The sequence below is a fragment of the Mixophyes fleayi genome, chromosome 6 (genome assembly GCF_038048845.1).
Source record: "Mixophyes fleayi isolate aMixFle1 chromosome 6, aMixFle1.hap1, whole genome shotgun sequence".
In the NCBI taxonomy this organism is placed as follows: Eukaryota; Metazoa; Chordata; class Amphibia; order Anura; family Limnodynastidae; genus Mixophyes; species Mixophyes fleayi.
In genome coordinates, this window is record NC_134407.1 from 122,198,711 (window position 1) to 122,217,382 (window position 18,672).

Here is an 18,672-nt window from a genome sequence, read left to right on the forward strand (position 1 = left end):
CCCCATTCCTTGAGTGGCATACTGTCTCTTATACCCCCCCCATCCCCTGAGTGGCATCCTGTCTTATACCCCCCCCATCCCCTGAGTGGCATACTGTCTCTTATACCCCCAATCTCCTGAGTGGCATACTGTCTCTTATACTCCCCCATCCCCTGAGTGGCATCCTGTCTTATATCCCCCATCCCCTGAGTGGCATACTATCTCTTATACCCCCCCATCCCCTGAGTGGCATACTGTCCCTTATTCCCCCCCCCATGAGTAGCATCCTTTCACTTCTCCCCATCTTCTATGTGACATCCTCCCCCCTCTCCCCATTTTCTATGTGACATCCTCCCTCCTCTGTCCATTTTCTATGTTCAATCCTCCTCCCCCCCCTTTAGTGTACTCACCTTCATGTCTCTACTCGTTTCCGTTGTCTTCTGCCTTTTCTGCTTTCTTCTCTTGTCCGCTCCTCAGACAGCTTGCAGGGCCGGCCAGGACATGTGCAGCGCTGCGAGTGGCACATTTCAGCTGGTGGCTGGTTCCTGGGGAGGAGCCAGCCACCAGGAAGCCTGTCAGTGACAGGCTGCACTAAACTGACTGCTATGGACGCGATCATGTGAGTATACAAACACTCACATGATCGCTGCGCAGGGGACCGGAACGGCCCAACTGACCATCGGCCCTTCTGGCAAATGTCAGAAGTGCCAGGTGGCCAGTCCGGCCCTGGCTGGAACATTTGAATAAATCTAGAAAAAGTAAATGTTATTCTTTGACCATAGGAGAGGAAGTTAACCCTTATTTATAATCATTCAAAAAAGATTTTGCATTTTGAATAAAACAAATATCCATTACATAAACAAAGTCAAGTAGGCTTGAAAAATGTAGTTTATTTTGAAATGCTACACAACAGCTCTTATAGGGCTTGAGGGAATTTCTTGTTTACTTGTGCTTAGGGGTGATTGGGCGTCTCTTACGGCCATCAGATTTCAAATAGGCGTCAACTTTAGGTCGGTTAAGTATCCGTTCAACATAGCCAGATAGAAGCAGGTGACTAGACAAACATGTTGGTGCAAGGTCTAGATGGCATTGTAGAGTGTCCAGGAGATTATAGTCAGCATATGAGACCTGTAGGAAACAATAAGAGTTTCATCTACTCTACCATTGCCAATCTGCAAATTTTATCGCAGTTTGATTATATTTACCTTATCTCCCACCAGGAATTTAGATCCATTGGAATTCTTGGAAAGAATTCTTTCAAAGTAACCTAGCTGAGTATTTAGATCCTGCAGGTACTTCTCCTTGTTTTCCTCCTGCAACACATGAAAGGTGGTTGTACCAGCTATACACATAAAAATACTTGCTGGAAAATTAGTTTATTACATAACCCCTTTTTAAATAACTTTCATTTTGCTCATAAGCTAAAAAGAAATAACAAGCCATATGCAATTTTGTCCTCTTCACCACAAAAAAATGAGGGGATTGTTCTGTGGGCAATGCTAAAGTAAGCATTTTTTCTAATTGTTCTTCAATAAAAAGTCTACGGGCCTGATTCGTTAAGGAACTTAAATTAAGAAGTTTCTTATTTAAGTCTCCTGGACAAAACCATGCAAGGGGTGCAAATTACCGTATTTCCCCATGTATAAGACGCACCTTTTTCCCAAACATTTTGGGTCTAAAACTTGGGTGCGTTTTATACAGGGGTAGCGGGGATGCAGGGTGGTGGGGCAGTGTTACAGTGGAAGCGGGGGGGCGGGGTTGGGGGGGAGTGGGGCAGCGTCACAGTGGCAGCAGGGGGGATCGGGAGGGGGGCAGCACTACAGTGGCAGCGGGGGGATCCAGTAGGAGGGGGACAGAGGCACAGTGGCAGCGGGGGAGGGGGGGGGGCGATTGCAGGGAGAGTGGGCTGCCTGGCTGCTGTGATCAGAATCAGAGCAGCCGGCCATTACACTCTCCCTGCCTTTTTTGACAGCTACCGTAATAATTTTTTTTTTCACATTTCGGGGCTGAAGTTAAGGTGCATTTTACACATGGGAGCGCCTTATACATGGGGAATTACGGTAGTTTTCTGTTTTGCACACAAGTTAAATACTGACTGTTTTTTCATGTAGCACACAAATACTTAATAGCTTATTTGAACACTGAAATTTAAAGTTGATATTTGTATGCTACATGAAAAAACAGTCAGTATTTAATTTATGTGCAAAACAGAAAACCAATTTGCTCCCCTTGCATTGTAGCATGGTTTTGTCCAGGAGAATTAGATAAGAAACTTCTTAATTTAAATTCCTTAATGAATCAGGCCCTATGTATGTATTACTTTTGTTTTTTTCTAATACCTTCAACTCCATCACAACCATGCAGCAAAATGACATATAAATTTATTGATTAGCTATCACTTATGCACAGGGCCGGCACTCCATTCCCCACGTTTATCCCAATTCCTGCTCTGTTCAGAGCGGGGACTCGGCTCTTACTGGAACCTGATGCCTACACCAGAAAAAAAAAGTCAGGCTGGTGGGTGCCGCTCTTACTAGGCTGAACACGTTCTGGCGGACCTGATAATGCTCTTAGCATAAAATTATTTATATGTTGCCCATTGAACATTGCTGTCTAGTTGTCCTATATGGTATATACAGCCCTGTATTTACCTTGAGACCACAAGGGGAAATATGTTGCTCCTGGGTTAGCTACGTGGTAACATAAGTACTCATCTTGTGAATGACATGGTTTTCCTTGACTTTTAAATCACAATCTGTAGATCCTGACTATTGAGGCATTTCATTTTTTACTTTATGAATGCTAAAGAGATTTACACTAAGGGGCCTGTTTATCAAAAGTGGCGATAAGATTAATTTTGATAATAATGCTTATTTTGTCTTTAAAAAAATGATTACCAATGCAATTTATTAAGAAATCTGGCCTAGAGTAGTACTGGGTTATCTTATGCCTTCACTGGGCCAGTATCTTGGGATATACACATGTATGTGCTGGGTGGCCAGCTCATGCATATATAGGGAAATGAAAGCCCAAATCTAATTAAAAAAATAAATAAATAAAACAAATGTAAAAAAATATGTATTTAAAAAAAAACCAAAAAAAAACCATTACACATTGAAATAAATGCTTTCTTTAATAATAAAGCCTTTACTTTCAAGGATTTACACCTGTTATCACCATCACCAAAAGATTCTGACCGCCAAATGGTGGTATTGCAAGTAACATTTATGGCATATTGGGCAAAGCAAAAAAATATAAGAAATATGCCTGCAACTGTGGATTTTCTCTGTATAATAACTATCTAACAGCACACACTGTGAATCTTTCCTGGAATGACTGTTACATCCTTCATATATTCCCTTAGATTGTAAGCTTGCGAGCAGGGCTTTTTTCTCTTATTTTCTGTATTACCCAGTATTGTATATTATTGTGTTTGTTTCCAATTGTAAAGCACTGTGGAATTTGCTGGCGCTATATAAATTAATGTTGATGATTATGTTAATGATATTTTCTTTGTCTATAAATTTACTTGTAATTTTATGGTTTTCAACTTGTGTTTAGATAATGACTATCCTCATTTTTATTTATATGGATTCTGTACCGCCTGACATAGTCATATAGATAAGACATACATGAGAACAGTAAGCAATGTGTAGATGGGTACAGCTAAGAATAATAATAATGCATGGATGCAATTAACAGAACAATTTGCATGGCCTACAGAATCAATTCATCATAATACATGACAGGGACACTAACCGGTACATGGGTTCAGATAAGCAGAATAATAAATGCATAGATGTCATTAACAGAACAATTTGCATGGCGTACAAAAGAAAATTAAGCACAAGACATGAGAGTGATAAGGATGGAGACAGAAAGTGGGCAGACATGAGACATAGGGTAGGGCATGAAAGCTTGCCTGTGATAGTTTACATTCTAAAGAGAGAGGCGTTAATGAGAGACAATATGAGAAAATGGGACAATAGGCTAAGTGGGATCCACTATGGTGTGGTGGTCTGGAAAATGCTGAGGCCAGCATAGTGCAGGGGTCTACATGGGGCCAAGATGGTGCAGAGGCCCAGTTTGTATAGAATCCTGGAAGGTGCAGGTGATGAAGAAGTCTGGTTGGGGCTGAGGTCATGATGGTGAGGGGTCTAGAAGGTGCTGATTATGTAGGTTGAGGTAATGGATAGGGATGTGCACCAGCCACTTTTGGTTTCTCGTGTTTTGTGTTTTGGATTCGGATTTGCTTGAGGTTTTGGGTTCGGATTTGTTTCGCAAAACAACTGACGAAAGGTTTTGGTTCGGATTTAAGGTTTTGGATTCGGATTTATTTTGAAAAAAACATAAAAAGTGGTAAAATCAAGTTTTTGGGTTTATTTTCACTCCTACGCTATTATTAACCTCAATAACAATCATTTCCACTAATTCCCAGTCTATTCTGAACACCTCACACCTCACAATATTGTTTTTAGTCCAAAACGTTTCACCGAGGTAGCTTTCTGGACTGCATAGTGCAGTGGTCCCGGTACACAATTTGGTACCGGGGCCACAATACCTCCGCCTTCAAATGGTCTGAATTCCACTGCACAGCTGCCTGCTCCTACATCCTCTGCAGCATATACAGGGTGTAGTTCGAGCGTGTCAATACCTCTTGTTTTTGACGATGACAGGTCATTTTCATTAATTTATGATTTGGCAGCAACAGTCAACATTGTTTAATATCTGATACGCCTCTATCTGGAGTGCATAGTGGAGTGGCCCCGGTACCCAATTTGGTACCGGGGCCACAATACCTCCTCCAACTTTCAAGTGTAGTGTTTATAATTTATAAAAACTACAATAGTTATAGCACGTCAATAACTCTTTTTTTTAGACGACCATGGTACAGAGCATTCATCATTGAGATCCCATCAAGTATGTGAAAGACAGACAGCGTCGAAGTGTTATTTGTTGACTTTGTTAACCCAAAAATTGTCAATAGGGTGACTACTATCGTATTTTGTGGTCATGGCAAACGACTGTTGGACGGTCAATTGTTTTGTGAAAGACGTAGCGGTCTTACGACTTCCCCTCTGGGAAGATGACCGACTAACAGCAGCAACAGCAGCAGTGGCAGTAGTAGGCGTACCGCTGCAGGATTCCTTGGATGAATCCCGTATAGAAGAGGACTCAGTCTGGCTGGTGACATGGCCTGCAGTACTAAATCTGAAGGAGATCGTGGAGGAAGCTGACGAGGAGGGTGTTGGTGGTGTGTATCCAACAGGACCAAGGGATTTAGGTGTCCCTGTACTGATGACGGCCCTAGGCCCAGTTCCTGAACTAACCACTGAACTATGAAGGTTATTCAGGTGACGTATAAGGGAGGATGTCCCTAGGTGGGCAAGATCCTTACCCCTGCTTATTTGAGCTTTACATAAGCTACATATGGCCATACATTGGTTGTCCGGATTTGGATAAAAATAACTCCAGACCGAAGAGGTGCATTTTTTGGTCTTTTTCAACCCATGGACATCAGCTGTTTCCCCCCCTGGTGCCTCATTTACAAGAACCACATCACCATCCTCGTCATCAAGTTCCTCCCCAGCGCCAGCTACATCAATAGCCTCCTCCCGGTGTACAACATTGACACCTTGATTATCCAAATCTGGATCTACACTGTGGGTGATCCTTCCAACATATGCAGAGGATGTGCTGCAAATGCTGGATGGAGTCACCTCTTCCCGTACAGTGATGGGAAGGTCAGGCTTCGCAACCACCAACACCCTTGGACTCGCCTTGGGGATTTGTGATGTCATCTGTTTAGAAGGCAGAGTTATTTGCTGTTTTGTTGTTGTTGCTGACAGCATAACTCTCTTAAATTTTTTTTAGGGGGGGAGGAGGAGGGCTTAGATCCTTGGGTGAAGCTGGACCACTAGTCATGAACACGGGCCAGGGCCTAAGCCGTTCCTTGCCACTACGTGTCGTAAATGGCATATTGCCAACTTTACGTTTCTCCTCAGATGATTTTAAGTTTCTCTTTTTGCTACTTTTTGAGAACTTGGGCTTTTTGGATTTTACATGCCCTGTACTAGGAGATTGGGCATCGGGCTTGCCAGACGACGTTGATGGCATTTCATCGTCTATGTCATGACTAGTGGCAGCAGCTTCAGCATTTGGAGGAAGTGGGTCTTGATCTTTCCCTACTTTATCCTCCAAATTTTTGTTTTCCATTATATGTAGCACAAGAGAGCATACCCCTAAGCCACACACACTCGGCAAAGCCTTTAAAAATTATATGCGGCACAGGAGAGTACCATTGGACTTATACTGCTGAATCAGTGAACTTTTTAATATTGCAGTACCAATGGACTTATACTGCTGAATCAGTGAACTTTGTAATATAGCAGTACCAATGGACTTATACTGCAGAATCAGTGAACTTTGTAATATTGCAGTACCAATGGACTTATACTGCAGGATTGTTTTTGGATATTTTTTTTTAATTGCTTTTTTTTATATATTTTTTTTTTTTTTTAACTTTTTGTTAAATTTTTTATAACTTGGGAATAATGGGGAAATAACAATGCCCTTAGAAGGACAGAGCACAGGACACAGCACCACTGGACTGAACAGGACACAGCACAGGACCCAGTAGCACCACTGAACTCAGAAGGACAGAGCACAGGACACAGCACCACTGGACTGAGCAGAACACAGCACAGCACAGCACAGCACTGAACAGCACAGCACAGCACGAGATATAGCAGGACAGAGGACCACCTAACACAACCTCCCTCTACCCTGATCAATGCCCGAGTGAAGATGGCGGCGGCTAGCGGGGAATTTATAGAATACGAGTATTGCGAGATCCGACAGCGGGATTATGACTCAGAGCCTCTGTTTCAGTTTTGCAATTGGCGGGAATACCCGGATCTGTCTCGGATCCGGCTCGGATCAGCAACGTTCGGGTGGGCTCGGATTTCAGATATCCGAGCCCGCTCATCTCTAGTAATGCAGAAGGCAGAATGGTTTTGAGGCCTAGATGATGGTGAGACCTAGAAGTAGATGAGGCCTAGATGATGCAGTGGCCAAGGTGGTGCAGAGGCCTAGATGGTGCCTATGCCAAAAGGTCCTTCAGAAGGACATGGGTTCTCCCCTTCAGGACACTCCGAAGTGCTGGATTCACTGCCCACTGCTGCAAGGAGGACTTGGCATGTCCTGGGGCCAGATGGAGGACTGGTCATTAGAGGCACGAGATTATATGGTAGCGGCACCTTTCAGGAGGAGGCCTACCTGTCCTGCAGGGGCAGGTAGGCAGATGAAGCAGGGGGCACTATGACCCAGAGAAGATTACAGGCCCCTGCTGATAAAGTCTGACTTCAGATGATGTGGTGGTATAGGCTGCAGCTGAGGTCTTGATTAGTCCAAGTCCAAGATGGAAGACACTCTGCAGTTTACATGCAGGCTGCCATTCCTCACTCCAGCAGCTGGTTATCACCGGTGTTGAGGGTGTCTCTGAGGGAAACCAACTGCAAGATAAAGAGCAGCCTGTAGAAGGCCTCTGTTACTTTAATCACCCCAAATGATCTTCACAGTTGATTGATGGCTTCCTCACTGCAGACCGAAAGGAATTCACATTTTCCTTGGTGACCTTTGAGTAGATGAATGCAGCTAGTATCACCACTGGAAGGTCTGGATGGAGAGATTCTCTGTCTGCCAGGCTTGGAACTTGAGTAGGCCTGAATGGGTAACTAGGTACAGGAATGGCCTATTGAACCAGAACTAAAACCAGCAGCATCCAGGAGAGAACTAGGGAGTGCTGGGACAGGGAGCTAGTGGATAGTGATGGATTCCTGCTCAGACGTGCAGAGGTTGCAGTAAACATGACCTGCACATGCAGCACCTTCCTCCATTTCAAATAATGTATTGGTGGCGCTATATAAATAAATGAGGATGATTTATGATTTTTAGCACTGAGTACATCTATACATTATGAGAAAAATGTATAGATGTATAGTGGTTTTATTAGCTATTAAACATGCTATAGAAAATAATGCAAAGGTTATCAATTTATTCATGCTCACAAAATATTACACCCTCTTGCTCCCCATCTCTTCAACATTTCTAATAAGGCAAGTGTCTATAATCTGGCATGCTGATCGAAGAAAGACCTGAGATATTTATTATAAATTACTATACATACATTTTGCAAGAAGAGGAATATGTAGTATTTCTGCCTCAAATCTTCCACACCATCATTTATCATTTCGATAATTGTGCTTTCTTGCTCATTACTGCCACTGAGACCTGCAAAAGAAAACATATAAAGTGACGTATAGCGTGTCTAATAATGTTATATTATTTAGCAATGGCAAGGTTTATTTTCACTGTAAGAGTATTCATTTGTTCAGGAATTTTGGCTGTCTGAAGTAGGATTTTAAAGTCTCTGCAAGCTCTCTCTGTGCATATAAGTGTAAAGTCAAGTCTAAGCACTGCCTTACTTTGTTCCCAGCCCACAGAAGAGCAGGCACCCTCTCGGATCATGGCAGAGATGGGGCTTATTGCCATCAGACCATGCCCCTTCCTCTGCTGTGTGATGTTGTGAATATTGGCAATACATAGTAGGGCCGTTGACGGGCCATGGTGACAAATGGTGAGGTAATAAAAGTTGGAAAGTATGCACTATCTTGATGTCTTTTGCTATGTGTCTGCTGTTTGTAAATAACATAATTCTGTTGATATTTGGGAGAATGGTTCCCTGGGGGGTGCTCAAGTTTACATTCCTTAACATCTGAATATTTTCTGTTTTAGCAAACCCACGAGTCAGCAAAAAATTAACATTTCCCAAAATTTTTACAAGAATGCTCAGCCTAAATTTAACACAATGACAGAACCAATTATTATTAGCAAAGAATTACATAAAATTCAATTAAAATCATAAGCTACATTTGGGCCCCCAATTAATTAATGTTGCTGTGGGTATTTCATTGTAATTTGCAATATATAATTATAAATGATTTACCAGTGCTCAATTTGTTGTGATATTATGATTTTAATTGAACTTTAGGTTGTTCTATATTATAAAGGACTGTCCTTTTTGTATCACTGTATTGTATTGCTGGTTACCTTTCAGATCTGTTATTGTGTTATATTTAAGTGATGCAATATAATTATGTCTATTAATATTTATTTTCAGGATATTCAATAAATGTTTATTTGTATTTTTGTAATCCTCGGAATTAAGAGTGGTAATAAATCCAATATAGCCATTCATTTTTAAACTCATTAACCAACCCAAAGCACACTGAAGGAAGCACGAGTACTTTGCTCGGGTTGTGTATGTTATAACTACAGTGATAAGTGCGACACCGGGAATGGCTACAAAAAAACCCGAAATCATTCAAAAGCGAATTGAAAATAATTAGACTTAGCTTGAACACGACAATGAAGATGATCGAAGAAAGCAGCATAATGACAGCAAGGCATTCCGATTCACCGGCAGTGCAGCCTGACATCATCGCGATGTGTGTGAATAAAAATTTATAGTGGCAATGTGGGGACCCCTAAGGTTAAGTGTTTAAACACTTAACCTCACATTGCTGCTTTAAATTTTTATTCACACACATCGCAATGATGTCAGGCTGCACTACTGGTGAGTTCTTGAATCGGAATGCCTTGCTGTCATTATGCTGCTTTCTTCGATCATCTTCATTGTGGTAAATAGAGTGAGAGGTGGGGATGAAGGGGGCACAGTGTGCGAATGAAGGGGGCACAGTGTGCGAATGAAGGGGGCACAGTGTGCGGATGAAGGGGGCACAGTGTGCGGATGAAGGGGGCACAGTGTGCGGATGAAGGGGGCACAGTGTGTTAGCTGTAAATTATTCTTTGACAGAAATACAATTGAAAAAAATATATAAAAATATTCTTTTCCCTTGGATTTATGTGTATTATTTTGGCATACAACTAAATAAGTATTTCTGTCCTGACAAATACTTATTACGTTTTTTTGACCCAACTACTTATAAAAAGGGACTGCTCGTTAATTAGAGGGGTGCCTTGAAAAAAATTATGGAGACTCTAAGGGTGCCGCGAATGGCAATAGTTTGGGAACCACTGACCTAGACTGAATGCAGTGAAGTGCTTAAGCTGGGTACACACTACAGAAATTTCTACCAACTTTTTATGCAGAGTGATTTTTACATGCGATCGATGTTCCGATCGCTCGGTCCATGGACTGCATACACACTAGCCTTGTTTAGGACGATAAACGGAAGAGCCTTTAGCGACTTTTTACAGCCATGTTGTCGTGAGCAATGACTGTAATTTCGTACTCACTGTTGTGGATCGGTTGGAAGTTTATACACACTACACAGCGGAAACGAGATTTCAACGAAAATATTAAACGGTACGACCAACCAAATGAGGCGATAATCGTCCATTTGGGCAGACTTTCGACCATCGTGTCACTGCACACACTGACCCGACTTTTGAACGAGCGGTCGTATGTCGGCTGTTTGAGCCGATTATTGGACGAAAACAGTGTAGTGTGTACCCAGCTTTAGATATACCTTCTCAGCAACAACCTGTCCCTGAAAGGGATTATAATATGTTGTGAATTGTGGAGTGTCATTGTTGGAGAGCAGAAGAATCTACAATGTATGACAGAAGACTCACCATGTTTGCGTCCCAAATATCGCAGGATGGTGTTGCTCTGATAAACCACAAAGTCTCCATCTTGAAAGCGAGGCAGCTGACCAAATACCTGTGAACAATGACAGTACAAAAAATGTGGGGACATTTGTTTTTCGTTACTAAAATGAAGGGTAATGTAAAGCCCTTTTGACATTTAGAGGTATGCACATTAAATAATATCAGATTGTACATCACTACCTTATGTGATATACAAGTACCCTTTTTTGATAATTTGGGGGTATATTTACTAAAATGCGGTTTCAATGAACCGTCAATTCTCTGCACATTCCTGTCATTCTTTTAAAATGGCATCCGATGGGTTTTGTCATTAATAAAATTGCCGTTTTAAAAAAAATGACAAGAAAGAGTTGATAACCGCTGGAGTGCTATAATGCATCTCTAAGAATGCTGCTCTATGTGTGTTATGCACTAATATTAACGTTTAAAGCGTTGCCTGAATCATAGTATAGCAAATCCCAAATAATAGGTAAATACTTAATATGGTACCGTAGATGAGGTTAAATACTAAATGGAAAATTTGCAATATATTAAGAGTTGGGGGTATATTTACTAAACGGCGGGTTTGAAAAAGTGGAGATGTTGCCTATAGCAACCAATCAGATTCTAGCTGTCATTTATTTAGTGCATTCTACAAAATGAAAGTTAGAATCTGATTGGTTGCTATAGGCAACATCTCCACTTCTTCAAACCCGCAGTTTAGTAAATCTAGCCCTTGGGCTTATTTCCTTTCAGTGATTCCTACCTATTTCACATTCTGAAATTCACGAACCCATATTTCTAAAAATAACACAATAACACAATAAAACACCATTTTTGTTATATGGCAAAACTAAGAATTGTCTTTCCTTGAATGAAAATTTCATATGCGGGCAATCCCCAGTATTAATCATGTTTGCTATCACCTTGTTATCTATGTGCCCTAATGTTACCGGTGGCTGAATGACATAAGCATACCTAGCTGGTATGGAGGGGCACAGGGGCCGAAAGGGGGGGAGGCGGGTACTAATACACAGGGCCCGGGCATGTCAGGGGGCCCAGCCCGGGCCCTTGCGCCATCTGGGTTTTGTTTTTTTCAAAACTACATTTTTTTCTTTTTTTTGCGGCGGAGGGGGCTCGGTCGTTGGTAGGGGGAGCAGGGTAGTTAAAAGAAATAAAAAATACTCACGTGATCGCGGCGCTGGTGTCCCTCATCTCTGCTGCTCTGTGCTCCATTCAGACTGTCTGAATGCCGGGTGTGATGTTATCATGTCACGCCCAGCATTCAGTCAGTCTGCAGCAATGGAGCACAGAGGAGCAGAGAAGACCAAGAAAGAAGAGAAAAGAAAAGATAAGTGAAGGGTGGAAAACGGGGGAGGGGGCACAGAGGGGTTAAAAAACAAGGGGGGCACAGAGGGGTTAAAAAACAGGGGGGTGCATGTCACAGTGGGGTTAAAAAACAGGGGGGTGCATGTCACAGTGGGGTTCAAAAACAGGGGGTGCATGGCACAGTGGGGTTAAAAAACAGGGGGTGCATGGCACAGTGGGGTTAAAAAACAGGGGGGCAGCATGGCACAGTGGGGTTAAAAAACAGGGGGGCGGCATGGCACAGTGGGGTTAAAAAACAGGGGGGCGGCATGGCACAGTGGGGTTAAAAAACGGGGGGCGACATGGCACAGTGGGATTGAAAAAGGGGGGGAGCAGCATAGTATAGTGTGATGAAGGGGAGCCAGGTTAAAATAGGCAAAGGCAGCATGGAGGGCGCAGTGTGATCATAAGGCATGGCGATGATAAAGGGGCACAAATTATTGTAAAATTGGAGCTGGAGGAAGGCCTATTTATTCATGGTGGGTGGTATTGATTTAACGCCAGGGTTGTTTGGAATTATCTAAATGTATCCATTTTTTTCCAAACAGGGCCCCCAGCATTCCAGGATCCAGAAAAGCCGCAACTAAAGAAACATGCAGCCACAGGTGGTGAAAGTGAGAAGAACAGGTAGGAGAGAGCAGGACAGTATGTGAAATGTAGTGATTCTAGTAAGGACAATGTCAATTTTTGGTGAGTGTTGTGTCCAATCTAAGGTGCAGGCCAAGACTGAACTATTTCTGTACACATTGCATTCTTTCTATACTACACCGTGGTGCTAGATGTCCTGAAAGTCAGGAGTGCTTGGACATATGTGACGCTCCGGCGAATTGAGAGCCTAGTGATTTTGATGCGTTAGCCATGCCCCAATGGCGCATTTGCCATGCCCCCAAATGCATGACCACACCTCCGAAAAATCTTGCGCCACTTCAAGGGGGCGCAATTTTTTTTAGCATACTCGACTATAGGGGGGGCCCCATGAATTTGTTGTACCGGGGCTCTGAATTCCTGTGCAGGGCTCTTGGCAGCCCTGCACAGGGGGCATGTGTGAGTAAAACTGCTGGGCACAGGGGCATGTGTGAGTAATGACAGTGCTACAGGGCACCTTCCGTAGACTACAAGATCCGGCATTTGGACAGGGGGCGTGACCACACTCCAGGGGCATGTCTAGCACGTGTGAAGTTCCAGGTTGCCTCGTACTCTCCTCCCCTTCTTTCCAAACACCTCCATTGCCGTTCTCAGCATTGTGTGTGGAACCCGTTCTCTACTGTTCTAAATCGGGATGGTTGGGTGTTATGAGAAAATAAACAGTGGATTAGGCTGCCAATACCAAAACATTCCTTCTCCTAAAGTGTCCACAGAGAAGGGAGCACTTTATCTTTTTAAGCTTGTTTAATATATAAAGTTACACATTGTATATGTATTATAGGTAGACGGTAGTGTTCGTAAGAGTGATCATTAGAAGGCTCATTCAGCACATTACTGAAGTTGCTTCAATAACAAAAATCAAATAAATACACCTTCTGCCATGTGCAGATGATTCATTTATTACTAGAGATGGGCGGGTCCGGTTCTCCGAGAACCGAACCCACCCGAACTTTGGGTATCCGAGTACCGAGCTGAGCAGCTCGGTACTCTCCCGCCCATTCCGAATCCAAATCGAGGCCGAACGTCATTGTGACGTCGTCGAATCTCGGGGCTCGGTTCTCGCGATACTTCAACTTTATAAATACACGCCTCCACAGCAATCCATCGCCATTTGACAGAGGGAGAGAGCAGGGTGTAGTCATAGGCTAATTAGAGCAGGGACAGAGAATACAATATTGTTCTTGCAATTGCTCTAACCAAAATCGCTAGTGCAGAGAGGAGGATAGAGGTTTATTATTTTTTCTTCATATTTGGCACTCCCCAGCGCTTTTGGGGTGTCCCCCATAATTGTGCATAAATATTTCTGGCTGTCAAAAGTCATATCTGTCAGCAGTATCTACTAAATAATTTTTAGCACTCCTCAGTGCTTTTGGGGTGTCCTCCCTAATTGTGCATTAATATTTCTGGCTGTCAAAAGTCATATCTGTCAGCAGTATCTACTAAATAATTTTTAGCACTCATCAGTGCTTTTGGGGTGTCCTCCTAATTGTGCATTAATATTTCTGGCTGTCAAAAGTCATTTCTGTCAGCAGTATCTACTAAATAATTTTTAGCACACCTCAGTGCTTTTGGGGTGTCCTCCCTAATTGTGCATTAATATTTCTGGCTGTCAAAAGTCATATCTGTCAGCAGTATCTACTAAATAATTTTTAGCACTCCTCAGTGCTTTTGGGGTGTCCTACCTAATTGTGCATTAATATTTCTGGCTGTCAAAAGTCATAACTGTCAGCAGTATCTACTAAATAATTTTTAGCACTCCTCAGTGCTTTTGGGGTGTCCTCCCTAATTGTGCATTAATATTTCTGGCTGTCAAAAGTCATATCTGTCAGCAGTATCTACTAAATAATTTTTAGCACTCCCCAGTGGTTTGCGCTCAGAATGGATTCAAAGCAGTCCACATATGATCTGAATGAGCAACCAGGTTCTGTCACCAGTCCTGATGTTAGTGTTCCCAGTACGTCATCTGGCCAAGGCGATGTCAAACAACAGAGTGTTTTCAAATTAGTGCAAAAAACAAAACCCCCAAAAAAATTTACTGTATTGAAGCGAAAAAGAAGTGTAACTGAGCAAAAGTTAAGTGACGATAAAAAAAAAATTGCAAGCATGCCATTCTACACACGCAGCGGCAAAGAGAGAATGAGGCCTTCACCTTTGGCTATTAGTGGCAGATCCCAAAAAGTTACCCAGCCTACAATTGGTGCACAACTACTGTTACGCGTCAAAGCCGAGCTGCAAGATAACAGTGAGGCATTACAGGAGAATATTTGCTCTGATTCACAAATGACAACAATCCCTGTGGAGAGTCCATCCAACAGTGGGATGTCTAATAGTGAGCATTCTGCTGATGTGTGCCTTAATAGCCCGAGTGTAGCCGGTGATACCCAAATTGAGGATGCCACTTTGGAATTAGAAGAGGATGAGGGGGAAATTTGTGTAGGCGACGAGGGCGCTAATGATGATGTTGATGATTATGATGCAGACAGATACCAAATTGCCTTTCTCAATTTCTATTTATATTCTAGATTATATAACGGCTGAATAGTTTTCTATTTTACTCCTAGTGGAGAGAGGATCTGATGCAGACAGATACCAAACTGCCTTTGTCCATTTCAATTTATATTGTACAGTATATAACGGCTGAATTTATTAGTATTTTATACAAGTGGAGGGGGGCCTAGAGAGACAGAAACCAAACTGGCTTTCTCCATGTCAATTAATATTGTACAGTCTATAATGGCTGAATTTTTTGTTTTTTTAAAAAAGTGGAGGGGGCCTATAGAGACAGAAAGCAAACTGTCTTTTTCCATTTCTTTACATATTTAACTATAAGTGTAGGGTGTAATATAGATTCAAAGACGATGGCTGCATTGCCAATATGCATAGATGGAGAGGAAGACAATCTGTTTTGTGTGTAGAATAAATGAAGGCCTACCAACGAAGAATTAAACAGTTTTTTTGGATGATTTATTACCTCAACAATTAGATTACTTATCTCTAAAACAGTTGGAGCACTAAATTGGGTTATTTTAGGCACAAAAACATGTATTTTCCAACAAAATAGCAAAACAAAACCAAACAAAACCAAAACCAAAACCAAAACACGCAATGGCGGTTTTGCAAAACCAAAACCAAAACCAAAACACGACGGTAATCCAGATCCAAACCCCGAATCCAAAACCAAAACACGGGGGTCAGTGACCATCTCTATTTATTACCCCCATGTATAGTTCTGTGGAAGCCTTGTGGTGCTTTATAATTAAAATATTATAATTATAATAATATTCCAAATTGTAATTAATCACAGGTATGCATGCATGCACGGACAAAGATAGAATTTTAATGGGGGGTTGTCAGCTTAGCAAATGAAACAAAAGCTGTAAGATTATATTTCTTCACCTACATTTCAGGGGGGCGGGGTTCTCCTAGTTGGATGATTTTTTGCGGGGAGACTGGTGTTGCCCTTTAAGTATCTACATTCAAAACCAATATATTTTTACTTAGCTGAGATTTCAGACAATGTAAACAGCCTAAAATCACTGATGGGTTTTCTCACCGCATTCTTCTTCTGGTCTCCTTTTCCTGCGACCCAGTCCTCCTTTTGCACCTCGTCCTCTGTCCAACAGATACCCTGGTCTGACAGAAGCAGACGTACTGGCTCAGCTCTCCCTGGAAAAAAGCAGCACAGATATTGGAATAAAAAACATGCAACTCATAAATGGGACCAACTATCAAAAAAAAAGAGAAAAAAAAAGTTAACACATAAAGGAATGCTTTGTGTGCCCCCTATTGTCTTAGGACTGTGTCTCCATAAACTCCAATGGAAGCTATAGCTCATGTACTAGTAAACAGCAGTAGCAGTATTAAAGAATATCAGAATTCTGTTAAGTTTTAGGGGTATATTTAATAAACTGCAGGTATGAAAAAGTGGAGATGCTGCCTATAGCAACCAATCAGATTCTAGCTGTCATTTTGTAGAGTGAACTAAATAAATGATAGCTGCAATCTGATTGGTTGCTATAGGCAACATCTCCACTTTTCACACTCACACTTTAGTAAATATATCCTTTATTCTGTTTTAGTACAAGTCAGAGCTATTTCTCTTCTATCCAAGGTCTATCCTGCCATGAATGGAGAAGCGCTACTGGACAAATATGGACATATTTACCTCTGACGGGGAAGTATGTCAATGCATATGCAGCCACTGCAAGAATGATACATAATAACAGTCAGAAAGAGACAAACATTGACCTCTATAAAATGACAGTTAAGAAGAACGTAAAACATTTGAAATGATCTGACTCTCCACACCCCAGATATGAATAGAATACAATACATAGATAAAAATATATGCATATTATTATTTTGACGGAAATAAATCTCATTGTATTTGAATGACTCAGAATCCAGCATATGAGAAGGACCTTCAGGGCACAAACACATATGTTGTTTAAAAAAATCAGTGCAGACAGAAAAGTTGCAGCATAATATGCCAAGACAATATACTGCATAACAATAAAAAGAAAATAATATGTAGTGTCTCATAAATATACAAAAGTTATTTGACTACAAAAGGTAATGTCCTGGGCCGGAAATAGCAAGCTTCATGAGAAAGACAGCAGAAGTGACACTTTGTAGTTAGACATTGAAATGTGGCCACGGGAAACATGAGAGACATGCTTCTAGGCTAAAATCCCACAATGACAAAACAAAAACTAAGGCTGGGTACACACAACAGGTTTTTCACCCGATTATCGGGCCAATAACACGATGAACGACCATTCAGTCTGATATCACATTAGTGTGTACGCTGCAACGATCATGTTGCATCCTTCCAAAGCACATCGTATTATTAGATTTGATTGTTTTTATAAATGGACTAAATATCTCTGTAAATGATGGAACAATGTTATTCCAATTCTGCAGTGTGTATGCTCTCACGACCAGCAGTGTATTCAGATGTCCATAGAGTAAACAGAGTAACAAACTTTTCAGCCGATAGTTATGACAGATTAAGATCACAGATCTGAAGGTAAATCTTGTAAAACGTGTACGCATGAATCGACATGCTGACTAGGACATTCTGTCATTGGTTAAATCGTTAACGATATCGCATTGGAAGAAAATTTCTGTAGGGTATACCCAGCCTAACTATGTCCTGTGCACTATAAAAGCCTCATGCAAGGAGCTCCAGTGTTAAGGGGGCCATCGCAAAAATGCCAAAAACACTACTACTACTACTACTACTACTACTCAGCTGTCAGAGAAGAGACAAATACATGATGTAAGAAATTTAAAATCTGAATAAGAGATTGTTGGATAAGAGCCATTTTTTTCTAAACAGGATTAAAAAACAAGACAGTCAATTATACTATTACTTTGCAATAGTACAAAAATTCTTGGAGTGTAGTGAAGATGTCGTTACTTGTATGATGAAGATTTCCTGCTATGCCTGTGTCAGCGCAGAATGCAGCTCCTGCCTCAAGCAATGATTTATATGTAAGAACATTTCTGCTGAGTCACAGTGATGTAGGTCAGAAATCAGAGATTGCATAAAGGAAACTGGAGGTATGAGACATTGGCTGGGAAGACACAATACACATTAGAGCCTTTGCTCAGAGCAGGGGTCACATTCCAGGGCAAGAGGAATAACTTGCAACCGTATATAAAATGGTTGGCCAAGCTTTCACATTATGAAGTTAATTTATGAAGCAGATATTCAACACAGAAGTCTCCCTGGCTGTGATTTCTGCTTGAGTGCAGGGGTTTTCAGAACAAATAGGTGATATTTGCAGAGGAGCAGAATTTTGCAGAGAGAATACATGCCTTGCTAAGTACGGAGTAGGCGCAACAGTGCTCTTAGTTTTGCTGTGCAATGTAAAAATTAAATTTCATTCTGTGGGTCAAGATTACTGAAATGAGGTAAAGGATTGGAAGGGGTGTATTTTAGAGGCTTTTCTTACTATGTGGAAGGGAGCACAGTTATTTCCGCTCCACAAGACAACTTAG

General features: G+C 41.7%; 1 protein-coding gene across 5 annotated transcripts in view; it reads right to left on the minus strand.

Annotated features, from left to right (window-relative positions):
• Positions 1–890: 890 nt before the first annotated feature.
• LOC142161531 (glutathione S-transferase P 1-like) overlaps positions 891–18,672 on the minus strand; it is a 45,914-nt gene continuing 28,132 nt past the window's right edge. Inside the window, exons 1-7 of one of the 5 annotated variants that reach the window (XM_075217229.1) lie at positions 18,089–18,112; positions 16,832–16,867; positions 16,220–16,332; positions 10,639–10,726; positions 8,168–8,271; positions 1,185–1,292; positions 894–1,107 (exon numbers count right to left, since the gene is read on the minus strand). In XM_075217229.1, coding sequence (XP_075073330.1) covers positions 922–1,107; positions 1,185–1,292; positions 8,168–8,271; positions 10,639–10,726; positions 16,220–16,332; positions 16,832–16,867; position 18,089 — 636 coding nt within the window. In that variant the 5' untranslated portion in view covers positions 18,090–18,112 and the 3' untranslated portion in view covers positions 894–921. Of the gene's footprint in view, positions 1,108–1,184; positions 1,293–8,167; positions 8,272–10,638; positions 10,727–16,219; positions 16,333–16,831; positions 16,868–18,041; positions 18,113–18,672 lie in introns of those variants that run through there. The other 4 variants (XM_075217228.1, XM_075217227.1, XM_075217226.1 and 1 more) reach the window with 4 other exon arrangements.